At 39.9% G+C, this 25213-nt stretch overlaps 1 protein-coding gene across 1 annotated transcript in view; it reads left to right on the top strand.

The window, feature by feature from the left end:
- PDE11A (phosphodiesterase 11A) overlaps nt 1-25213 on the top strand; it is a 142857-nt gene that overhangs the window by 110693 nt on the left and 6951 nt on the right. The window contains exons 15-19 of the mRNA XM_063340503.1: nt 1592-1692; nt 6532-6609; nt 7984-8051; nt 11219-11289; nt 13230-13313. Of these exons, the coding sequence (XP_063196573.1) occupies nt 1592-1692; nt 6532-6609; nt 7984-8051; nt 11219-11289; nt 13230-13313 (402 nt within the window). The remainder of the gene's footprint in view (nt 1-1591; nt 1693-6531; nt 6610-7983; nt 8052-11218; nt 11290-13229; nt 13314-25213) is intronic.

The raw sequence follows: 25213 nt of genomic DNA, 5'->3' as shown, positions 1-25213 counted from the left end.
GAGTAAATGCAGATTTGGATCCTCCAACTTAAAGATACACCAACTTTCAGCAGCTGAGCAGCTGGTTTCATCTCTCAAATAAGCTGAAATGAGATTATATCCTCTCCACTAATGTTGATATTCTAGTCTGTCTTTGCTATCTAGAATTAAACATAGTATATTGTATTATTTCTTTAGATTTTTTACCAAGTTGGACAAAGGAGCGATGTATCCTTTACTCTTGACATGCTAACCTTGGTATAAGTGATCTTCAGCTTTGTAGTGGCACAGTTTTATGCACCATGAAATAGGTCAGAAAGGCAACAGATATTCTAGAATAACAGACAACTTGGTAAATAACCCCTGTTGCAAGAGCTGCTATTTTACTGATATATTTTGCTTTATTTTCTTCTAAGTACTTTGGTTTTAAAATTGTTCTTCATAAATAAGCTTTAGATTATCAAATCCTTCTCAGTATTCAGCTGTAAAGAAATAACCATTTCATTGTTACAGAGAAGACCATCTTTTATGCATGGCAAGTTATTTTTTTAGACCAACAATTAGCTGATCTATTAAAAAATACCATCTCTACCTCCAGACCTTATCTTGTCTATGTCCTCAGACCATCATGATTATAGGAATCCTGTTGCTTGGAAAATTCTTCAGTTTAAGGGCATTTTAATCTTCCTAAGCAGTAGATGGCAGCGCATACTGAATGTGTGCATTACGGTGCTAAATACCACCAAAATAAGACTCTGTTTAGCAAGAACCTCATTCTTTCTCTAGGTGAAAAAAAAAAGTGTGGTACTTTTATTTACATTAATTTAGTTATATGTGACTAATGTCACAAAGACCACTTTTTAAGCTTACATTCAGAATTCTCCGTTAATTTTGTTCTTTCAACTTACTTTCTCTAGGATTTCAGTTACAAATTCAGTTACAGAAGGACCTTCCTGCTCTCAAATAGTGATACTAAATAATTTGTTTCCTTTCATTCTGGTCATGGAGGACCTCTCAAATTCTTAATCCCTGATTGCTTAAAAAGTAGCCTCTTTGGCCTACAAAGGGCTTTTAAACTGCATAAAGTTCTTTAGCCTGCGTAGGGAACGTTTGTATGCCCTGTGAGACAACGCAGTAATGGGCAGAGTGGGCAAATGGGCTGTTTTGAATGAAAAACTGATTTAGTGTCTTTGCTCCAACAGCAGTTTGTGTGCCTGCAAGCAGCAGCACAGATAAATCTATTAGGAGCACAACTCAAAAGCCGCAATGCACAGCTCCCCAAAACATTTAATAAGAGGAAAGATTGAGATGTATCCATAGTTTTTCCCCATAAACTGAGTCTGCACAGGGTCAGAGCAAAGAGTAAATCTTTCCTCAAGAGGCTGTAATTTCAGCAGAGTTTAGAAAAACATCCCAGGTGCTTGATTACAATCGTCAACTCTTCCACCCCAATGTAATCTCAGCAGTATTAACATTATTATTTTGTCGTAGTTTTGCCATGAATCAGAAAAGGCCTCTGCTACAGGGAAACAGTAGACTAAAGAGTTAGAAAACCTTTTAGAAACCTATATTGATTGCTAGCCCTTTACCTCTTTTATCTCTTTCATTATAGGGTCACAACATCTTTGCTAACTTGTCCTCTAAGGACTACAGTGACCTTATGCAGCTTCTAAAGCAATCGATATTGGCAACAGACCTCACTCTGTATTTTGAGTAAGTATTGGCATTTCTTGTATTTGACAAATGAAAATTCGAAGAACTCACTCCAATGACCTATTAAATACCAATAAGGATATATAATATGAGAAATTAGTGTTTAGCTGTGGTTGAAGAGATTTAGTCTAATACTTAGTATATCTTAGGCTAATAGAAATATCTCAAGTGTCCAAGTAAGTTTTGCTTCAATGTGTAACATGTCTGTATCAACAAATAGCAAATTGAAAGCCTGGAGTTATGCTTCAAAGCAATCCCAGGAATCATTTACAGCTTAGTCCTGTAATTCTTCTGTCCCTTCTGTGATCGTTTCTTCAGGCATGTAAAAAATCAATGACGCTTTAGAATTTTTTTCCACCATTTCAGAGTTTCTAAGAAATACTATATTTAGTTATAGATCCAGTTGCAGAGGTAAGGAAAGCGTACACATTGCTGCATCCCAATTTGCATCACACGAGAATAGGTCTTAAAAAGCTTAACTCAAGAGAAGTATAATAGGATCTCATCCAATTTTCTTCCTTTTCCTTGTTTGCAAATCAAATCTCTAAGTAGACTTCAAGTTGGTGCTATTTTATGTTTTTCAAATACTGTTAATTATTACCAAGCTCTTCCCAGTGAGAATGCGTGGGAGCACGTGTGTAGTCAGAGGAGTCCTGGTGTCACCATCACATTGGTGATCTTTGGCATCCCCCTCTCTGGCACGTGTCTGTGGCTGACTAACAGGGAGAAGCGCTGTCAGATGTGCAGTTTCAGCGTACTACCTTCCCATTCTTGACAATAATTCGTCCTTAGGAATTTTTGTTTGATGTCCGTCAGCATCCCATCCTGTACAGTGCTGGGCGGCATTTAGTAATGTTTTCCTTAGGGTGGTATACCTGGATTCCGCCCCTCCTTTGTGCTGATGGTTGATACCAAACTAAGTTTCCAGAAAACTTCAGGCACTTTACCCTGAAATTGTTCAACTATCTATATCAACATTATATCTTTAACTGTTAATTGTAAAACTACTAACTGGGGTGCTGCAAGGTCTGCTTTGTCTTTTTTTTCTCAGTATTTGGTTACTGTGCCAAGGGCTGTTTCTAAACAGTACTGGCAATAGACACATTGATATGCTTTTTTTTCTGCAAGTCTATTCTCAGAGAACTTGTATCGAGAAAGGATTTTAGTCAATATTTTTATTGTAAATAACTTCTAAACATTAGTCCGTGAAGAAATTTCTTCTTGCTGACATGAAAATCCTGAGCAGGACAAATAAGCCCTTTTAAGCATACTCTTTGAAGCTGTCTGTTAGGATTGCGTGTTATCTGGGGGGCTGGTGTGCCAGGGGAATTAGCTGACAGCTTTAAGTGAGACACAGGGACCGCTGGGATGTGTCAGTACGGGTTCTCCTGTCTCACCACAAATAACAAGTGCTGCAGAAATGTTTTGTGCTGTGAAGGAAAAGAGGAGTGGCAGGGGCTGAGAGGGCGGCTGCCCTGGCACAGCCCCATCTGCTCCCCCTGGCCAGGATCCTGCAGCCCCTGGAAGGGCCGGAGAGGGCCCCCAGCAGTGCCTTGGGAGGGAACCCAGTCCAGACCCAGCCGCGATGGAGCTCTCTTCCCTAACTGCCTGAGTTTGAAAAATTACATGGTCAAGTTGTCTTTCTAGTTTTAATACAGAGAAATAGCGTTCAAAAAGGGACGTCAGCTGGATTTCAAGATTATTCTTCCTTGCTTGCAAAATTGGTTTTTGTGTCCTACATGAATCAGAAAGCTTTTAGCAAATGAGGCCTTGCTGTGGTTTAACCCCAGGCAGCTAGGACCATGAGTCGTTCACTCGCTCCCCGTCCCCCAGTAGGGATGAGAGGAGAGAAAGGAAAAAAACCTCACAGGTTGAGAAAAGACAGTTTAATAGAACAGTTACCGAAGGGGGAAAAAAATAATAAAAGAATATACAAAATAAAGTGATACAACACAAGTCACTCTCACCACCCAATGATAAGATTGCCCAGCCCATCCTGAGCAGCCATCGTGGATTCCTGCCCCCTGGGCAACCCCCATTTATATGCTGAGCGTGACATCTGTGGTATGGAATGGTCCTTTCGCCAGCTTGTCCTCTCTATGCTCCCTCTCAGCTTCTATGGGAAGCTGAAAAAGTCCTTGACTTAATATAAGCACTACTTAGCAACAACTAAAACAATATGCGTTATCAACATTATTCTCATACTAAATCCAAAACACAGCAGCTATTAGGAAGAAAATTAAATCTATCCCAGCTGAAACTAGGACAGGCCTTTTTACCCAGAATTCTGTAAATAAGTTATCTTTTCCTCTTGTGTTATTATGATTCATTAATCAGGTAGTTATGTTGCTTTACTTCCAAAAGTGCCTGAAAATCACTCCCTGGAACCGTTGATGATTTACACTTGTTTCTTAAAGCCACCCTATGTGAACAGATGTTTCCACACATGTACCTAACTTGTTTTTTCAGTTTGCTACGTCTTCAATATTTTTGTAGAGAGGGAAATTCTGACATCAGTATTCTTAGAATGCTTAAACCTAGTGATCACAAAGTCTAGCCAGCAAAACAGCAACAAAACTCCAGGCAGAGCAAGGCTGTATGACCTTCTCAAGGCACTGCTTTTCTACAAACAAACAAAAAGATGCCTTTCAGTGAAAGATCAGATGGAAAATATACTTTATTCTAGTAGATAATTCTAAATAATGATCCTTGTAGATCCTTGTACAACAAGCAAAAGCACGGAACCAGAATGAAGTTTACGGAAATTCAGTCAAATTATGTCTTGAGTCACTGAGCTGTAGAGCAACTGGATTTTCTATCTAGAGCAAGACAACTTTCCCTTCCAGGCAAAATACAACCAGAACCACTGTTACTCAAAGACAATTAATTGCACCTTGTTATCATTCTCCTTATTTCTGAAATCCTGGCATATTATGTTTCCTTAATAATAGCAAACCTCGTCACTTTGGATACCATGCATAAGCAACCAGTAGGAAACGCTAAACTGTTTTCTTATATGTGTCTGCTTTCCTCAGGTCAACTCCTTCCTACACTAGAAATTCTCTGTGGAGTTGGACTACTGCTTCTTCATCCTTTTAAATGGATTTCAAAGAAAATTGTTATTTTAAAGTTTTCGGCTTAAAGCAAGGCCTTAAAACTCACATTTTCACTTACTGTATGTGTTCTCTTACTGTATTTTAAATTTGAATGTTTGAGGTCTCTGGGATGTCATCTTCCTGAGCTTTCAGCTTTAAATGTTCTTGCCTGTTTTTTGTCCAGTAGCATATAAATTGCCCAGAATAACCAGTACTTCAAAATGAAATCATTACCAAATTTTACATTGGCAGACTGGGCACTGAAACACAGGATGCAAAAATCGACTGCCCACTCTCTTAACAGAGTACATAGTTGTTGATGATCTGCTCAGGAATAGGCTGGTTTAAGGTTTATGTGCTAACTAGACTTGGCCATTAAAAATTTAATCGTTGCAATATTTATTTCCACGGGGGCCGCGATGCTATGACTTTGTGTGGAGAATTGAATCTTGTTTTCAGCATGCGTGACTTTGCATTGTCCCAGCAAATTTTGGAATGTGAAACTCTTTTACATCTTATTTCACAAAACTTAAGGGATTAGATATCATCATATAGTCCTTATATATCTCCCTGTTCTAGTTGCTGTCTTGAAGCCCATTATAGAAGGGCCTTGTAGTAGGAGTGACTGGTCATATAACACATGACAGTCAGGGACCAGAATAATGCAACGTGCCCCAGGTAAAATTCTGTCCATTGATCGAGGGCAATGTTCCTGGAAGTGTCCATCTCCTCGTGTGTAAAACCTATACGGGCTGCCGTCAGACTGCGCTCTCAATAATCGCTGCTCAAAATGTCAGTCTAGCTGAAGTAAATGTAGAAAAAACAAGACTTTGCAAATTCTCTCCCGTTGGGGAATCTAACTACGTTTCCACTTGACAAAGAGATAGCACAGTCTCCTGTGAGATGGGGCACTGGACCGTCATTCAGAACGTTGGTATTTGTTTTCCAGCTTTGATGCTAATATGTTATGTCACTCTGGACAAGTTGCTCCATGTTTTTGTCCTTCAACTTCCGCTATATCTGGGGCAGGATCTGTTTTGTATTGCAGTCACACTGCGTGCAATGAGAGCCACTTGGAGTCCTAAAGCTATAAAAAATTACAGACTCTGATGAGTCAGAATGTTGGTACTCAAAGGCACCAAACAAGCATTCACGTGTTCTGGCTCATGTTTTGTCTGTCTTTGAGGACATAGGCGAGATATCCCAGAGGACAAAGCACAGGACCAAGCAGGGAGACCTAGTTTCTAGTCAATAAGAACTACTAACTCGAGACATCTGCAGCTCCTTTGTCTCACTGTTCTGTTCTATGCGTTGGAAATACTAGGAATTGCATGTCTCTGAAAAACCCTTCAGGATACAGAAGTAAAAAAACATTTTGCAAGGACAAATAGAAAGAAGTGTGTATATATTTCAGGAGTGTTTCTATTGTCTGTCTGTCCACTGCTGTAGTTGAACGTTTCATGCTTCCATGGAAGACTGAACATTTTGGTACCATTTATTTCCTTATCTGCAGAGACCATAAATACAATACTGCTTTTACTAGACAACTCTGACATTGATAACAGACATTTATAGAACATGTTCGGAAATTAGTACGTTTCGCTTAAATGGACTGTCAGTGTAATGACTTTAATAATAATACACGAGATGCAATGATTTCATATCATCCAGAGAACTGTGTTTCTACTGCAGTGCCTCCCTGGAAGCGTCTTGTTTCCTTCTCTGATATTCTGTTTTGTTTCAGGAGAAGGACCGAGTTCTTTGAACTTGTGAGTAAAGGTGGTTATGATTGGAATATAAAAAACCACCGAGAAATATTTCGGTGAGCACTACTATTTCTTGCTTTCTGGTTATTTCGAAGTGTAGCCATATTTGTTTCATATATCGTGGAGCGAAGGCTTAGAGTAACAAGGAAAGTAGCTTGTTTTAAAAATATGATCTATGATATGAAATACATGGTATGATTTCTGAACATTACCAAACAGCAGGGATGTTGTCAGTGTGACCTCACCTTCTCCACTCCTATTCCTGCCTTCACACTCTGTTGCGTTTCCTTCCCTTACTCCCAGCCTCACCCGTTACCACTCAGCCCTTCCGCGCTTTCTCCAGAAAGCATCAACATTCTGCCTCACGACACAAAGATCTTTCTTGTCCCTTTCCCTGCTCCCTCCTCTTCTCGGCTGTTTTCTTTCACTGGCCATGCTTCCCTCTGCTCTTCTAGTCTGTACCTGGGGATTTGCAGATGCACGGTGCTCTTCTAGCCCTCAAGAATGGTCTGAGCATGAATCCTATTGAAAACCTCAGACGTTGGGGTGGTTTGAGTACACCACGCTTTTGAGGCAATAAAATGTGTGCATTTGCATATGCATGCCTGATTATGCCTCGTTTTATCTAAAATTTCATTAAAACTCTGTTTCCTTTTGGTCTTTTGACCAAAATATTGGCCATTTTATATTTTCCATATCATTTCACCCATTCCTAATTTTAGATTCAGGCAATATATTTGATGTTTCATTTTCAGTGCCCTTGTTCTTCATTTAAACTTTCTTAGACTTTTATCTGCATCATGTACCGTACATAAACGCTTTCTACAGCTGAATGGTTTCTTTCTCCTAATGCATATAAAACATGGTTGTAGCTAGGTATTAAACTACAGTGGAACAGTATAGCTCGTAGTAAATCTTAAATTTTTATTATAGATGAGCAGTAGAAACTGCTTAAACAGTGTCTGGGATGCCTCCTGTGATTATAGGTTCTCTTGCTACAGCAGCCACTTACAAATAGGCATATAAATTAATCCAGTTTGCAGGTGTTATTATGTAATAATACCCTTACTTATATCATGGGAAGCACATGCTTTCTAGTATATTATATGTATTAATGTAGATAGTGTTAGAAATATTGTAAAATTAGCAGTTACTCCCTTGCAATATCATTTCTTTTCTAGTGTGCAATGCACAATACTAAAATCCATCGTCTGATGACCTGCAACACATTAGGCTTCCTAGGCACAATTGTGATGTAAAAGCCACGCTGATGGCTGAGATTTCAAACATGTCATTCTTTTCTGGAGGAAAAGAAGGTGCCGGAGCTGACATTTTATATATGTGTTATTTATTTATGCGTCCAGAGCAGAAGTTGTTTAGAAAGCCAACAAAGGTTGATTCAGCTTGTATTGTTCATTTCTGTTTTTCAGATCAATGCTAATGACAGCCTGTGACCTTGGAGCTGTGACCAAACCGTGGGAGATTTCAAGACAGGCAAGTCATGATTAATAGCAGGGCTAGGAGGAGGCGGGACTGGCAGGACAATATTCCCAGGGCCCTGGCTTACAAGGGACCAAAACTGGAATCAATTTACAGCGGTATTAATGCTATAAAAAAATAGCAGGGGGTTTCTGCAAGAAATGGTTTATTGCATAATTTTTCCATGTACACATGCTGGTGAGCAGCATGTAGGTACCTGAAGAGATCTGGCTTTACAGCTTCTCCTCTTATTAACCTTTTAAATCCACATCAAAAAAGTGGATGGATTGAACAAAAAAAAAAAAGCGTTAGCCACGTATAGCTGCACTTATCTGGTTTGTCCCAAAGTCTCCCTTGGCAGAATCTTCCCTAATTCAAAAATACCAGTGATGATCTGCAGACTTTGATTAACATAAAAGCTTCAGTATATATGACAAGAGAAACACGTTAATTTTCTCAACACTGATGGAAAATAATGCAAGTTTTTGGCATGCCTTTTTTAGCATCCTGTACTTAGAAACAAACAAATAAAAATTCAGGCTTCTGCTGCTGAGTAGGCTCTTTAGAAATATACGTAAAACTCGAGTCCAGCATTGGCAAAAAAATACAATGTAAGAAAGCAACCTGTCCCAAAAGTCTTGTCCTTTACCACGTGATTTTCCCTCTTCTAGGCATCTTCCCTTACTCAGCATCCATCCTTAATATTTCTGGTATCTGTGCTATCCATGCAGCTGAGTGTGGCTAAGCACCTGGAGGGAGTTTGATTGGCTTGACGGCAAAGTGATAGTTAAAAAAATGGGGTGAAAAAGAGAAGCTAGAGCAGAGAACTAGTGAGGCAGGAGCAGCCAGATATCGTGGAGAAGGACAAGGAATTAACAGAAGCGTGAAGGGACCTACAAGTTACATGCACATTAACTCAATAAAAAAGCATTTATGTGGTGAGGGCTTCAGCTCAGCTTGCAGCTTTGTCAGGTGAGTCTCTTTTGCTTTTATAAGCAGACTATGACAATAGTCCTTCTAAGGCTGTTACTCTATGGTCACCTCGCTTGGAAATCATGGGAAGTTGCTCATGTCCTGCAGTGGGAAAACGAGTCACAAGATTTTTCAGTGCCACTACTGCAGTGTGTGCAATCTCTCCTCATTTTTCCTCTTTAACCCACTTAGCTTCTCCATTTTCTTTGACATCCAAAATGTCAGGTAGGGTCTGTTTGCTATATTGTCGATCTTCTTGCTATGGTGCTGAATTACTGCTGAAGTCTCTGGCAAACTGGTTTTTTATCCTTATCGCTTTTGAGGTCTGCCATTGAAAATTCCCCTGCAGCCTAGCATACAGGTTTCCTTTATAGTGAAAAGTACAGTCTGGGATTGATTGAAACATTACCTGGTTGAGCAGAAAGGCTAATAAGTCCACAGAGGGAAAACAGGAAATAGTTGGACCTCAACTGTGCTGAAAGGAAAAAAAAAAACCAAAACATGAAAAGTGAGGGAGAAAGAGATTAAAATATATGAATCAAAGGGAATAAAGGCTACATGTAAGAAAGCAAAATTCAGGAAGTGAAGATAGAAACAAACAAAAGAAGAGGGACAGGATCAGAACAGCAGTGAGAGACAGAGGTGAGACTATGTCTTGATTATTTTTATACAATACGCTTGGCAAACCCTTAATTGCTGCTAAGTTGTTAAATTATTCCTCTATCTGGAGTATTGATCCAGAATTTTATTAGTGCACTGGGATTACATACGTTATAAAGTTCCAAACTGTGTGATAGCCTGGCTCAAGATTTAAGAGTACTTTATAACATCAATTCACCTACTTCAAATTTATTTTGGTACTCCTTATTTCAACTGTAACAAGCTTAGGATTTGTGAATGTTAGCTACCATGCAGTCACTAGAGCAAGAAATTTTGAGATTTTATGAAGTGCAGGTTCTCTGCTTAGTTCACCCTCCTGTGCCTTGGCATTATGAAATCATTTCCTAGCTTGAAAATACTTGAAAACAATCAGCAGGCACGACAGGAGCTTGGGGAACTGAATGCCATCTTCAGTAGATTAGTTTCCTTTATTTGTCTCTGAAGTGTCACACATGCCTACCTTCTAAGCCCCACACGTGAGAAGAGTATGGGATGTAAAGGCTACTATATCAGGATTGCTCACTGTTTGACTTCCTAAAATTCCTGTTGTTTCCATAACTAATTTTGTTTTCAAATCTTGTGTTCTTTTGAGGAGCACAAAACTCTTTTGTGAATAGATCATCTTCATTCACAAAAGTCAGAAAGACGCATTCCAGCTTCCAACCCACCAGTTCTTGATTTTGATTCAATATGATAATCACAAATTGAGTTCATATTTAGATATTCAGATCTGATAGTGATGAGAGTCATGGGAAAAAAGTATAGTCTAATAAGAATAGTATTTATATATAAGAATTCTAAGTATTTATTCTAAGTATTTATATTTATATAAGAATTCTAAGTATAGAAGGTCCGTTCAAATACACGGAAAAACTTCTTTACAGTGAGGGTGACAGAGCACTGGAACAGGCTGCCCAGGGAGGTTGTGGAGTCCCCTTCTCTGGAGATTTTCAAGACCCGCCTGGATGCAGCCCTGAGGGATGTGCTCTGGGCAATCCTGCTCTAGCAGGGGAGCTGGACTAGATGATCTCTAGAGGTCCCTTCCAACTCTGAAGATTCCGTGATTCCGTAATGGCGAAAAAAACCCTTTATGTTTTCACATTAAATTTAGACAACAGAGGTAGGACAACATATTTATATAGGACAACAGCCTGTAAATACTCAGAGAGCTCTTGCACATTTTACAAAGCATTTTTACAGACATCACTGTGGATGCCAAGAAGCAGCTATAATTCTCTATTCTGTTCTCAATACTTGAGTAAGTTGCACATAACTGCACTGAGCGCTACCTCAACATTGCAATGTCATTACCCGAGTCAGTTCCCTATCCAAAAGGGATGAGTGTGCCTATCAGTCGTCATGGCTGTTCATAACCCCTGTTTGCTCAGTCCTGAAAACTACACAAACATGTGCCTGACATCAGTCATGTAAGTGGGGCTATTCACTTCTTTACAGTTAAGCACAGCTTGAAGTTATGGTCTGAGCAAGAACTCATTACCCTACCAAACAGGTAGCAAAAATTCTAATCTTTATCATGATTTATGTTTTAGGCAGCTGAGCTGGTAACCAGTGAGTTCTTTGAACAAGGAGACAGAGAAAGATCTGAACTCAAACTCACCCCTTCAGTAAGTTTTTATACCTTCTGAAATAGTTACTAACTTGAATAGGGTAAGAAAATACCACCGGGTTCATTCAGAAAAACTAACTGTTCTGTATGTAAAGAAAAATCTTGTAATAAATAAAATCTCTGTCCAGTAAGGACATGCATTTAAAGCCACATATAAAAGCTCTCTGGTCAACTCAGTCACTTCTGCATTGAGCTCTTTTCCCCATTTTCTGTACCTATTCCCCAGGTTATTCTGTCGGTTAATTTTCTAAGCAACAGGTATTGTTTTTAATACACAGCATTGAAATAAAAAATCAGCTACTTATGGAAATCAAAATTGTTAGATTTACTTTATGTTGCAGCTGTCTGTCTGTGTTGCTTCATGTATCAAATGCTGAAAAGCATTTCTATAGGTATACAACTAAATATAACACTGTGATTGAAAGGATAAATTGGTATTGAGTGGAATATAGGCCGATGGGTGTGAAGTGTCAGAGAAAAAAGTTTCATAAAGATTTTCACTTGAGTAATTTGAAGAGAAAGTCTTATCCAGGTTAAATACCTCAAAACGTTGACAAGCCATTATCTGGAGGGAATAGGAGAAGGGTAACAGAAAGTATTCTAAAGAATTTAACTGAATTTTAACTGTAAATTGATATATTAAACTGTAAACTGATGTATTAAGTGTTTTACGTTGGGAGATAAGGCCAGTAAATACTTACAAAGTTCATCAGTTCTAACAGTTGATGGCTCAGGATCAAAATCATGTAGTTTTACCATATTAATGAGGAATTTTTAAACAAGATCAAATGCTGCTGCATTTCATGACATATCGCTATGACAAGCCACCTAGGTAGGTATTGATGCTGGCTAGGTAAGACAGTTGTCAGCAAGATAATGTGCTATTCTCTTATATTACAATTCAAGGGTTTTTTTTCTTGCGTTGTGCTTGTAACAATATGAAAATTACCTCCTGGTCTTATTTAGTCTACACTGTGCGATACCTGTTTATGTCAGAAAGAGCAGGCTGCAACTAGAAAAATTCAACCAGACATTTAATGTAATGTAATACATACAGTCTGGAATTTCTAGAAGGTAGAAAGTAAGGAAAGTAAGTTTTCTCAGGAGACATCAACCTTGAAGAGATGGGCCCAAAATAAGAACAGACTTTCCGCAGAAAAAGACAGAAAGATTTAAAACTTGGCATGTTCAGAGAGTGGAAAAAAGCATTTGGTAAATGGTATGGATGGAACAGTAGCAGGAAGATTAAAATCCTGTAGAAGGAAAGCTGATGGACCCAAGTGATCCCAGGCAGGGTATGGAGGAAACTCAGCTCATGTTCAGACTCTTCAGACTCAGTTTCTTCCATCACCTTTCAGCCGATAATTGAGCCTCTTAAACATCACTTTCAACCTCTGTAATTTCCTCTCTGGGGGAGTGCCGTGAGCAGTGAATTAGGCTGTTTCCAGAGGAACAAATGGATAACTGCTCCCAAAACGGATCTGTTGATTCCTCACCCTTTGGATTCACCAGACATGGCTGGTTATACAGAAAGGGTCTGTAACTGGGAGGGAGGGAGCCTGCCCAGATCCATCACTCTTCATTTTGCTGAGCTGGAAAACCGTATGTGAGAAAAGGGAAACTTCTACTCAAAGGTATCTACATTTCTACGGAAGGTTTCTTACCAGCTCAACTCCAACCGTGAAGCATTTATTTTATACCACAGAATTATAGAATTCAAATACATTCAGCCTACAAATTTCAAAACAGAATTGAAAATAAACAGTTTATTTTTCATGCCAGACAAAGCAGTAGAAAGACTGCTGCAAAGATTGATTACGGTTTACAGAGTGTTCTGGTTGTGAGAATTTGATCATAGCTCCAAAGTGCTGGATGATGTGTCTGTAAAATAACTCCATCGTAATAAAGCATGACAGTTTTGTTCCCTTCTCAATTCAGGCCATTTTTGATCGGAACAGGAAAGATGAACTACCCAGGTTGCAGCTCGAGTGGATTGATAGCATCTGCATGCCATTGTATGAGGTAATTTTTACTTACTGCTCCTGTAGAGTCCAGAGAAGATTGTTCCTGCTTCTCTAGGGGAAAAGGGTTTGCTTACAGTGCGGCCTTGAAGGCTATTTGAACTCTTATCTTTTTTTGATTTTACCAAAATCTGAATTCTATGCAGAAATCTTCAGATTCCCTGAAGGTGGTGATATCTGTAAACGTAATTCCCCTCTGAGCTATAAAAGCTGATAGGGCAACTGTTTATTTTATTATGTTTGAGACAAACTGATTCTCATCATGGCAAGGTGTGGCGTGCTCTGCAGAGAGGTGCCAGAGGGACGGCCTCGTTGGGTGCTGCTGTCAAACCTGTCCGAATGTGTGTTGACCCAAAGGCCAGCTCAAGGCTGAGCCTTTGCATTCCCTTCTGGCTCCTTTCCAAACCGTTAAGGGCCACTCCAGGCCAAGCCTTTAAGGTCAGTGACAAATGGTTTGTGGTTTAGCCTGTGTGCTGTTTAACTTGGAGTTTACTCTTTTAATCGTGCTTCTGCACAGACTGCATGGGTGCTTGGTATAAGGTGCGTAAGCATTCAAGTACTACTTCATTAAGGCTAGAGATGACCAGAATAATGCTTCTCTCTTTTTTGGATTAAACCAGCTTCAGAATTTGATTTGCGTAACATAAGCTTCACCATTTTAACTTCTCTCTTATCTGTATAGAAAGCAGAACTACATGAGCAGGGTGATAAAGGGAAAATAACACTATAGAAACTTAACCCTCAATAACTGTGTCATCCAGTCTTCCTCCTACTCACTGAGACTACACAGACCACCTTAATGCCAGTTTGGCCGTTGATATCTGAGAAAACATGGGGATCTTCTCACTAGGCATTTTTGGGGAACTGCAACAAGTTCCCCCTGTTACCACTGCACCCTGAACTGCCTCACGTCTCCGAGCAATGCACGGCTCAGTGATGATACAAAGCCAAGAGCTGAGGAGCAGGTACCAGCTCCCGCGTTAACATTAAACTGACGAACTTGTGCCTGAATTGTAGCTTCCCTACACACAAACAAAAATTAACTGGCAGTTCCTTTTCACTTTATAGACCAGATATGTCACCAGCAGCATATGAGGTAAGAAGGATGATGTGCTCCCCCAGCCCTCTATACCTTGTGGCGTCTGAGGCTGCTGCTGTGGCAGTAATGAAGTGACTGCCCAGCAGCAAAGGCGACTCCTGTTGTGTGACATGGACAACATGCGCTTGTGTAAAGAGCGAGGTGGGCTACTGCTTTGCCAGTAGGTCCTGTCCTTTTCTTAGGTCAGTTTTTGTCATGATGAAATAGACTGAAGCTACAGCTTACAAACAATGAAAGGAAAGCAAGCACCAAAGAAGAATATAAACCTGTATTTTTTAAAATACCAAGACCATTTTGGACAGTGTCGGGGGGGACTGACCTTAGATGAAAACTCTTGAGAAATAATGTTCCTTTTAATATAATAGTTCATATTACAGTAGAACGGATATTATACCAAAAGTCATAGTTTGTAATAGCATCTGTAATCCAAAAATGTGCTATAAAGCAGGAAGAGCTGATAATCAGCCCATCCTCTGCATGAGGAGACTACATCCGAGCGCTAAAGCTCTGGTTAGTTAGCTCCATCTTAGCAGGAGATCTCTGGGGAATATATTCACATCTGATTTCCCTGTTTTCTGCTGTCTTTGCATCATGCTGTGCAGCTATTAGCCTGCTGCTCAACAACTTAAAAAAGAGACATCATCAAACCTGGAAGTCATTGCAGCACCAGCCTTAGGGGTAAACAGAAAACTTGATGTCATAGTATCACACTGCGGGAGATTCTCTCTTCGATGTGAAGCCAAGTTTTAATTTTCATATCCAGCTTAATCAAACCTCAATGCACATACCACATCAGCAGTGTATTCAGGCATTGTAAATCCTCCATTTAGGGCTGGCTGAACACTGCAACTATGGCCAAGTCCTAGATTTCTTTTTTTTTTTTTTTTCCTTTCCAAATACATTCTTTAAAATTCTAGCCATTGTAATATATTGTAGGGACTGCATGTGGGGAGAGCGTGGGTTACATCATTACTGCATAATGCAACATAAAGAGGCAGAGCGGCAGCTGACAAATTAATAAAATCTTAGCAGTAGTTATATAGCTCACTAGCATCGTGCTTATAAAAACCGTATGTTTGAAAAAAACATTTGACACTCATTTTGATACCAAAATTACAACATTAAACCATAGAGAACAAAACCAAGGCTTTCACGTGTAGTTTTTTCTATGCTAGTGATTGTAAGTCCTGAATCCATGTGAGCAGATCCTAGCGTCCAGAGCCCTGAAGGGAACTCTGTGGGGAATGCGTGCGTCCATACCAACGCAGTTGCTACAGCAGGACCTGATGCTGTGCTCTGGGCTGTTTGACATCCCCACAGTAGACATGGTCCCAGCAACCAGTGAATGCTGGCAACTCCCATTAAAGTCAGGCAAGGGATCAGCAGAGCCCCCTGAAATTTTCTTTGCTCAAAGTAGTTCCTGAGAGTAGGCTGTTCTTGGCAGCTGCGGGTGTCTGAAGTATGCGGTAGAGAAGGAACTTCACAGCCCAAACTTGCAGGAGTGGTCTGACACCACCTCGCTGCCACTGATGGTACTATAACAAACCATATCTTGTCCACAATCTAAGCTTATGAGCTAGGCTACATACCGGAGTACCCATGAGGAATGTTTTATACTTAAACCAGCATATAAACTTTGCAGAGCAAAGTTAAGGCCTGCTTAGCCTTATTTTTTCTTCTCTGTTCTTAAACATTCTTTGGGACTTCATCAGTCTTCTGGGGACATTTGACTCTACGTCCTCCTTATGCATCCGCTCTGCTCTCTTCATTTCTTTAAGGCAGCTCAAGACAACCCACTTTGAGGTGCAGTTCTTCTCCCAAGTAAAGGATAACAAAGTCTCCATTCTCGGGGGATACGTATCACGTCCCTCTGCTTACCTGGCTAGAACTGTTTCCTGAGTTTGGTCCCTTTTTGTGAGAAGGTTTACAAGTGACCAGCAAATCATCAAGATCTGTGCACCTTCCCTTAGCAATCCTGTTTGACTGCTCCTTGCAATGCTCATCCTACCCAGAAGAAAGAAGGTCAAAGATGTAGAAAATGTACTACATCAGAAACTAATGTGGAGCTTGAAGATTAATATAGATATATAATAGCTGGGGATATAAAAAAAAATAATCAGGAATTATGTACAGCTAGATTTCCCCCATCCAAGTGTCTAACTCCAAAACCTTTTTGTCTTTGCTCTGCGAGCCTGACTCTGCTGTTGGCACAAGGTAAGCCATGGCTCTGCTCCCATGCGCTCTCCCATATCTGCTGCTCAATGTGGGAATCAAGCCACCCCCGATTTCAAAATACCTTAGTAATCAAATCTGTTTCCTTCACAGCATGGATCAAAGGTTTGTGAAGATAAAATCTTCCCAATTTTTTGTTCATTGCTTTTTATTACACTTGAGACATTATAATTTTATTAAATTTACTTTTTTGTTACTGTAGTGATCACTGATCAGGGTATTTTTATGTGACAGTGGAGTTTTTGCCTTGAGTAGCAGAGCAGTCGTCCATTTACTCTGAAGCTGTGATTTTAGGGGCTTTAGTTACGCTTTACTGCACCACATTTGCTCTTCATTCAAAAATGCCAGCAAGAAAAGTGTTCATCAGTAGAGATGAGAAACAAGCTTGTTAGAATAATAATTTATAAGGAAAAAATGCTTTTTTTTTTTTTGAACAGTAGAGCATTTCAAATCTATTAATGTAGCTTCAGTGTGAAGTAATCATACCCTTTTTATGTTAAAATATTCTATAAAAGGGAAGCACATACAACTGAAGCAGAAAATCTAAGACGTCCCACTGAAAATGAAGCACTATGGCTACACTGCCAGCTGTGTTTACCACACAGAGAAAGTATTCTGTACCTATGGGGACATACACGTTCGTGTAACAGGAAACAGAATTTTGACCATTAAGACAAATTGCCTCTCTGACCCTCCAGTAAATTGATGCTAAGAGTTTCAACGCTAACAGATTTCTCTCCTGAACTCTGTGGTTTGTGTGTACCTAAAACAGGATCGGCCACAGATTTTTCCCAACTCAGATTAGATTTCTCGGTGGGGAGCAGACAGAGTGGGAGAGCGAAGATCTTTTTCTTTTTAATCGTTATTTTTCTCACAAACAACATCAAAGCTTCGGCGATACGCATCAAACAAAAGATGCTAACAGAAGCCCAGCTCTGTTCACAGCATTGTTAGGCAGAGACAGTAACACTATGAATAGCGGGGCCAAAGGCCATGCACTCTGCTTCTGGGCAGATAAATACACAGTCAGGTAGTCAGTGACAATGACAGCAGCTATTTAAATTTAAGGGAGATGTCTTTGTGGAAGATAAAGAAGCTCATGGCTTTTACAACTTATGCGTGCCTGAGATTGCCCTGCTCACCTCTACCTTGGTGCTCCATTGAACCGCTCCATTTTAGTGCTATTTTTAGTGCTATTCAAGATTTTCTTGGGTATTGAGAGCATTAAACGTATAATAGTATCTACAACAGTGAATTTGCATTACTCCGTCCAGGATTCTAGGGGGAATCTGGGAAGAGTAGAAACATTTATGTTTAGCCTAGCAAGTACTTTAAATCTTTTGAACGGAATGTGGAGGGACAGAATCCTTCTTTGTCACATTGTTTGACATACTTAGAAAGAAATCTAATCACTCTGTCTACAACTCCAAGAGCTCTGATATGCCAGTCTTCCTACAGAGGATAATGTCTGGCCTTGTAATTAAAACTATCTCTAGAGTATGATGATGTAGCTGAAAAAGCATCTATTCTGCTTGTAAGCATACATTAAACGCACAGGGTTATCATAAATGGAATAATAATTATTATTAATATATTATAATATAATATATTATATTATATTATTATAATAAATGCCTTTAATAGCATAGTAAAAATATACAGAAGTCTCCAACAATCATGGTTACCTCTGTGCTTTAACTTCTCCAGTTCAAGAGTTGACTTTTGACACCTGAATTGGAAGTGCACACATGATTTTTTTCCAAAAGCGTATACTCAGTTACAGTTGTAAGGCTTTTCATATTCCTTAGCAGAGAAGGCGGAAAAGGTATGCTTTAAGAATCATGCTTACGCTGCTACGTCCCAATGCAGCCCTTCCTCAGTTACCACTTCTACCCCTTTCCCTCATTCCTTCACTTACAATTTTGCATAAGGAAATATTGATAAGAAATTCAGGGTTTGGACCGCTCCTCTAAAGTTCTGCTTGTCCAGAAGGGGCTGTATGGGGTGGCTCGGTCCTTACTCAGGGAAGAGTCACTGGGCGCAGCCAAAACAATGACTTTTTCCTTCAGATGTTTCTCTGTATGGTCATAACTGAAATACTTTACAAATTATTTAATGAGGAAGAGTTTATTCATGTGAACATTTTGAAAGTGGCTTGCTGTACCCACCACTCACCCATACCTGGGGTTGTTGGTACAGAAGTCAGAGCACTGCTGTTCTATTTTAAGTTTGCAACTCGTCGGGGGCAGGGACGGCACTAGGCAGTGAGCTGCTCACCCTGAGCAATACACAGACATTCCCTGAAATATGTTCACAAGTTGTTGACAAGTGTTTTAACTAAAAAAAGAAAAGGCAGGGTCTGGGGGGAATCAGGACTAAGCTATTCCGAAAAAAATGCGTTCATAGGAAGCAATTGCATCATCTGCGTGACTTGTTGAAATCTGCTTTTCCTTTGTAGTATGTTGAGGGAAGAGGAGGATAACTGTCAATAGATCCTAAATAACACCATAAAGATGCACGCTTTTGGCAAGGCTTATTTCTGACATTTGATTTGGGCACAGAGTGAGAGATAATGCATCTACGCTTCCTGGGACTGCCTGGCTGACAAGGATTAGTACGGTGGATAGGCTCAGGATGCAGTATGTGATACACCGTGGACCGAGGCTGCACAGACGTTGGCAGATCAAATTAGTCTCACTTTGTGTTGAAATCCAGGGGGTAATATTATCCAAGGAAGAGCAGGTGCAACATATTCTGCTGCGTTTGTAAGAAATTTGCTTCAGAGGAAACTTAATCAGGCCAAATGCCAGTGCTGGGGGGAGTTGGGAGCTAAGGATTACATTAGGAATAAGGGTTTGTCCCAGAGAAAGGAGATTTTGGTACTGCAGAAGGATCTTTCTGTAGCCTTGAAACAGGAATTCAACGAGGTTCTGCACTGTTGTTGCTTTGTTACTTGTCTACTAACGAGGAATCTAAATGAGGCCACCTGGAATGAATTCTCTTGAACTTTTAGAAAACTCAGATACTATGACTGTGTTACAGCCTCCAGTAATGGAATACGCATCAGCAAACTGTTTTTCTTACCTCATGCCCTTAACCCTAAAGAGTCTGGGGTTTTTTACTACTTTTGTACTGCTAGAGAGAAAAGGTGAAGAAAAGCTATACAAAAAAAAAAGAAAAACCAGGAAATGAAGAAAGAATGCTTTTATTTGCAATTCCCTTCTAAGTCAGTCACTATTTCACAGTGTAATACGGAAAGGCATAGTTTCGGTGGTTTCAGAGCAAGGATTTTTGTGTCTAAGAGTATCACGAACACCTTTTTACAACGGGAACAAAGATCCTGATCCTCTTTTTTTTGATTCCCTGAGAGCAGGGAGGGATTCATTTTGCTTTTAGAAATTAACAGAACGTTATTTTTGCTAGGATTTTTGTAAATTGGTGAGATTATTGATGACACATTATATTAGTATCAACGGTTTTAGGAACTTAAAAGTTTTCCTAAATTGCTTAGGAGAGACAGCAGAAACAAATACGTTTTCCCCTTCAAACAAGAGTAGTTCAGCTTCTCAGATAGTCATCTTATGTCAAAAGGTCTCACCTGAAAGATCAGGTCATCAACAAAGATATTTGGGAGAAGACAGAAAAACCACTATTTGCCATTGACTTTAGTGAAGCCGAGCTTCACTAAAGGCTTTCAGCCTGATCTGTGAGAAAAAGTGAATAATTCATAATACTACAATTTCCGTTGCTGTCTTATTTAGAATTATCTGCCCAATGTGTTGCGAAGGACACACAGTCGTGTATGGGAATGTATATAAAGATCTGAGGAAGTAGATTGAAAAGTTGGCAGATAAGGTAGAAGAGACAGCCAATAGAGGGAACTCAAATTGTACAGCAAATCTGAAAGAAGATAAATGGATAATTTAACAGCCATTCAGTTTTCAAGAAAGACAAAGCACAAACTACATTGCATCAGAAAAGGACTAGAAATGATGATGGATGAAACGCTTCAAGTAAGTGTTTAACACAACAGAATCACAGTTGCCTGCAGAATTCCCAGCTGAAGGCAAATTCAAAGAACTAAATAAGGATATGAGACCGATACGGTTTGAAGAGTTTTTCAAAATCCATTTAATAGTAAGGCAGAAGACATTGATCAGCTGCTCGGTTAAAATGTTGAAAGGAAGAGTTAGAAACATTCTGTCGCTTGCATGCTTTAGATCTAGAATCAAAACCATAAACAGCAGAGACAAATAAGAAATTGTTCATGAAATAATAACTCTTCCTCTTCTGAGCAAACCCGTAATTTCATGAAATTATCATCAACAGATGAATCATTTGCAACTAGAGCAACACGTCAGTAGGTGCCCGGTCCTTCAGTATTACTCTTGCCCTTTGACAGTGTAGCATGCTTGATATTGGCCAGAGCGCATTTGGCTACCAGGAGCTCTGTACGTATTTTCCTCCCTGAAGTACCTGGCACATTGTACCAGTGGAGAATATTACTTTATAATCACCTCTCTGTAGTATGCTTGTTTACTTACAAAGGAGTGCAGCATTATTCTTGCAAGTGCACCCTCACCAGAAGGAAGCATAATGCTAACCCATAGTGGAAGAGCTGAACGCTTGTGCATTAGGGTATTAGATCCCTTTCCAGTCACAACTGGCTTCCTTCTGCACTGCCAACAATTTCCATAGAGAAGCTAAAAGAAATTCCTGTTTTCTATCAGGGAAGTTAGTAGTATATTCATTTCATCTAATTACATTTTTAGGCATCAGGAAAAAATTCCCTGGCAGAAATGTGAAAGTAATGCACTGATGTATTTGATGGCCTGGACCAACCCCTCCTCAGTAAGCCCTAGAAGGAATAACAAAGTCTCCTTCACCTATGAGGAGATTGCAGTAATTTATTTTTTTCATGAACTCAGCCCCCGCCCAAATACAGTATTTTTTTCTGGAACATAATGATTAAATATGTCCCTGAATCAGTAGGGCAAATAACCAATTCATATACACACACAGTCAAAGGTTTGTAGAAGTTAATCCCTTTATCTTCTGTATTCTATCTATAGAAAGTAGAATTCTAGCAGTCTTTCTGGTTTTAGTACATGGGTGTATATAAAGAAATACATTTGGATTTTCAAAACAACTTCCATCAGGTATTTGTATTATGAAGATCAAATCTGTGGATGACTGCAGTACAGGCTCCCTTTTATTTGAACTAATCTGAAGTTCAAGGACTTCCAGATAGATGGCTCACCTTTGGCCTATGTATTCTCACGTGAAAGCCACTTCAGCAAAACTCAGGAGTCCAATTCAGCTTTGCTGTAACTGGTCATGACTCTCTTGACTTCAGCAATGCTTCATATGCTTACACCAGGTCTGAATTTATCCCCATGGCTTCTCGGTCACTAGTCCTCCCTTCCAACTCAGAAACTGCCTACATAATAAAAGTGATTCATTAGAAACCACTGGGTTCCAAAGTAGAGTGAACACTGAGACCTATAACTTTTTGATATGTGATCAGTCATAAAAATGAATTTATATGCTCTTATTCCATAAACTCACTTTACAAATATTAGACCTGCAACCATACTTCCGTGAGCTGTAATCTTGTCAAAGCTCATAAGTTAAGCAAGGTCAGAATTGGTCAATATTTGGATGAGAATCTCCGGGGCAGGGGGGAGAAGAAAAAAGAAAAGTATATACTCTGGAGGTCCTGCAGTGTTTCTAAGTTAGGGCATATTGTGCTCCTCTTTAAAAGGATTTCCTATTAGTCTTAGAATACAACAGACTCTGGCCACATCTGTGCTGCACGGCTGCACGGTGGCTGTTTCAGATAACATCCTTTCCCAGAGATGAAGGTGATGTAGCAGATGAAGTCCTCTCCCCCTCCACCCCCCTTCAACCCAGGACGTAGATCTACCACTAAAAGCCTCAACTGCTACCCATCACCCTCTCCCTGAAGGGGTTTGTCGCCATTTCTACTATTTCTGCATTCTCTATGCTTTATCTAGCAAAATATACCTAAGAAATACATCTCTATAACCCAGGGAAAAACACTCTCCCCTCCTTATCTTCTCCCATGAGTAGCTTCCTCTGAGCATCTCATACTCTCCTGTTTTGAGCTCTTCCTTCAGGCAGCCCTGACCCACTCCCAGGCGCACACCATGTATTGCAGAAGCGCCTTTAACCTTTTCTTGACTGGAGGAGCTTATATGCAAAAGGAGCTATACCTTGTGAAAATATGCTCTGGGCAGAGCAGTACGTAGTCACAAAAGACACCTAAATGATTGAAATTGGTAAGAAAAGTCACAAAAAACACCTATATGATTGAAGTTGGTAAGAAAAAGTCGGTGCTATACAGTAACTTTCTGAGAAACAGCTTAGTCACGCATCTGAGGTAAGACACAGCTGCAGAAGGGAACTGCAAACCTATCTGGCTTTTCCTAAGGCCGGAATGCACAGCCACCAGCATGACCACCTTTCCAGCACCCTTTATCACTCTGCAAAGGGGATAAAATGGGAAAGGTCGCCAATCCTGTACCTATTGCTGTGCAGCAGCACAGAGGTCACAGGCAGGGCTTCCTTCTCCCCCCAGTGCTGCCACGCCAAGGAGGGACAAGGAAAAAGGCCATTTCTGGAGCTCTGAGTCCGTGTGGTGGTATCCCATGTCAGACAGCTGTTGAAGACCAAGCCTCTTCCTACTAAAGCACACAATGAACTGGGCGCTAAGAAGCTGGGTACCAAATTAGACAGATCACTAGCAAAGCTGTTCGTAAGAGGCGTGCATCAAAAATAGCGGCGAGGAGGAGCAGTACATCATGGGGTTCTCATGCAATAAAGTGGAAAGTAAAAAGTGCAGCCAGGAGGTAGAAAACCCTGACTAGACTACAGCCAAATAAATTTAAATAGCTTTGGGAATAAATTGGTGTTTAATCCGGATCAGGAACAGGTGCTATGAATGCAATTCAGTAAATGGTCGAGAGCCTGCCAGAAGGGACAGAAATGTGTTGCTTTTGAGATAATTTCCCAGAAGCTTCATAAAAGAAAATTGATTACTGGAGTTTAATAATTAAAACAGGGCCAGATATATAGTAATCAAATGAGTTTTTAATTACATCTCAAGCAGAAATAAAATCCAATTTGTGTACTTTGTATCAGAAAAGTCCTACTGAAATGCTTTGATAGCTGGAAAAAATAAAATAAAAGCTAATTTCCATAGGAATTATAGTAGTTGGTTTAATTAAAAGACTAGATCAGAATGAGAGAGTCCCAAAGTGAAAGAATACTAAATACAGCAGCAGTGGTTTAAACATCAAATCAATGTCTGAATAAAGACGTTTTATAGACCAAGTGCAAAATCTGCACTGTCAAGTATCCCGAATCTAAATTAATATGTAACAAAATAACGTTTCTTAAAATTACACTATATATTTTGTAAGTATTCCTTAGAGTTAATTGCTTGTGCTATGGTAAAAATGAATACCAAAGACATGGTTTATTCTTTCTTAAGTACTTCTTTTAATTTATTTCATTAAAGTTAATGTTATTAGTTAACCATTCTTGTTATTTATGCAGTAACCTCTGTTGCACCTGGGTCATTAGACTCTGTAATATGCACTTAGGTATTAATTTCTCAGAAATATACGTATTTACTTTTGGATTTAAAATGTGTCTACAGCTCATAAGATACAGTGATTACTGTGGAACTGTGTGGGTGCTGCTTGAATCCATTCCCAACTTACTTGGGCTTCTGGTCTCTCCTGTAGTCAGGGCAAAGCTAATTGATGTAAGCAGCTCAAGCACTCAGCGTCCTCCTGGCACTGCTGGGGAGAAGGCTGTCTCCTGCCGTGAGAGCCTGGCATTTGCCTAGGATGGAGGCACAGGCACAGCAGTAGGTCATGCCCAGACTTCTGCATTTGCCCCCTGGCACTGGGATTGCAAACATCACAGTCTTGTGGTCAGTCTTGGCAACAAAACAGTATAGAAAGGTCACGTAGCTGAGAGCTGCACAGCCACGCTGAGGCAGAGTCCACTGTCCCAGTGAGCTCCTTCTCCTCTGCGTTGCCTGCAGCGGGTATCGGTTGCTGCTGTAGTAGGTCTGGCATTTCTGACGGGGACAGCCTGTACTGCATTTTGTGCTAACAGACCCTGGGGCTGATGGGGTGTGAGCACAGAATGCTGTCTTTGCACTTAGAGATGTTTGAAATACACTGATTTTTAAACACTGATTATTATTTTTTTTAAAATCTAAGTATTGGAAAAATACTTCACAAAAACTCTTTCAAGATTTAAGAAATACCAGCAAGCTTAACTACCAGTGGATGGATACTGTCTTTGCACAGAAAGGATGTGATAAGTTGCTGTCAAGAGTTGAATATCTAAGGTGCTACCTCTAGACACTGAGTTGGCGGTGGTAATGCAGGCGCCAATGACAGCAGCAGCGAGCTTTTCAGGTGTTTATAATGTATTATGGCCCCTCTGGTTTGGACTCTGCCAAATCAGGTTTGAGGAATATACAGTGGTCTGAAATAAAGAGCTAAAAATGGGGAGTTCTGAGGCACAGT

This window comes from Chroicocephalus ridibundus, chromosome 7 (genome assembly GCF_963924245.1).
Source record: "Chroicocephalus ridibundus chromosome 7, bChrRid1.1, whole genome shotgun sequence".
NCBI classification, from domain to species: Eukaryota; Metazoa; Chordata; class Aves; order Charadriiformes; family Laridae; genus Chroicocephalus; species Chroicocephalus ridibundus.
The sequence above is the reverse complement of the archived record's forward strand: the minus strand, read 5'-3'. Positions and strand labels throughout refer to the sequence as shown.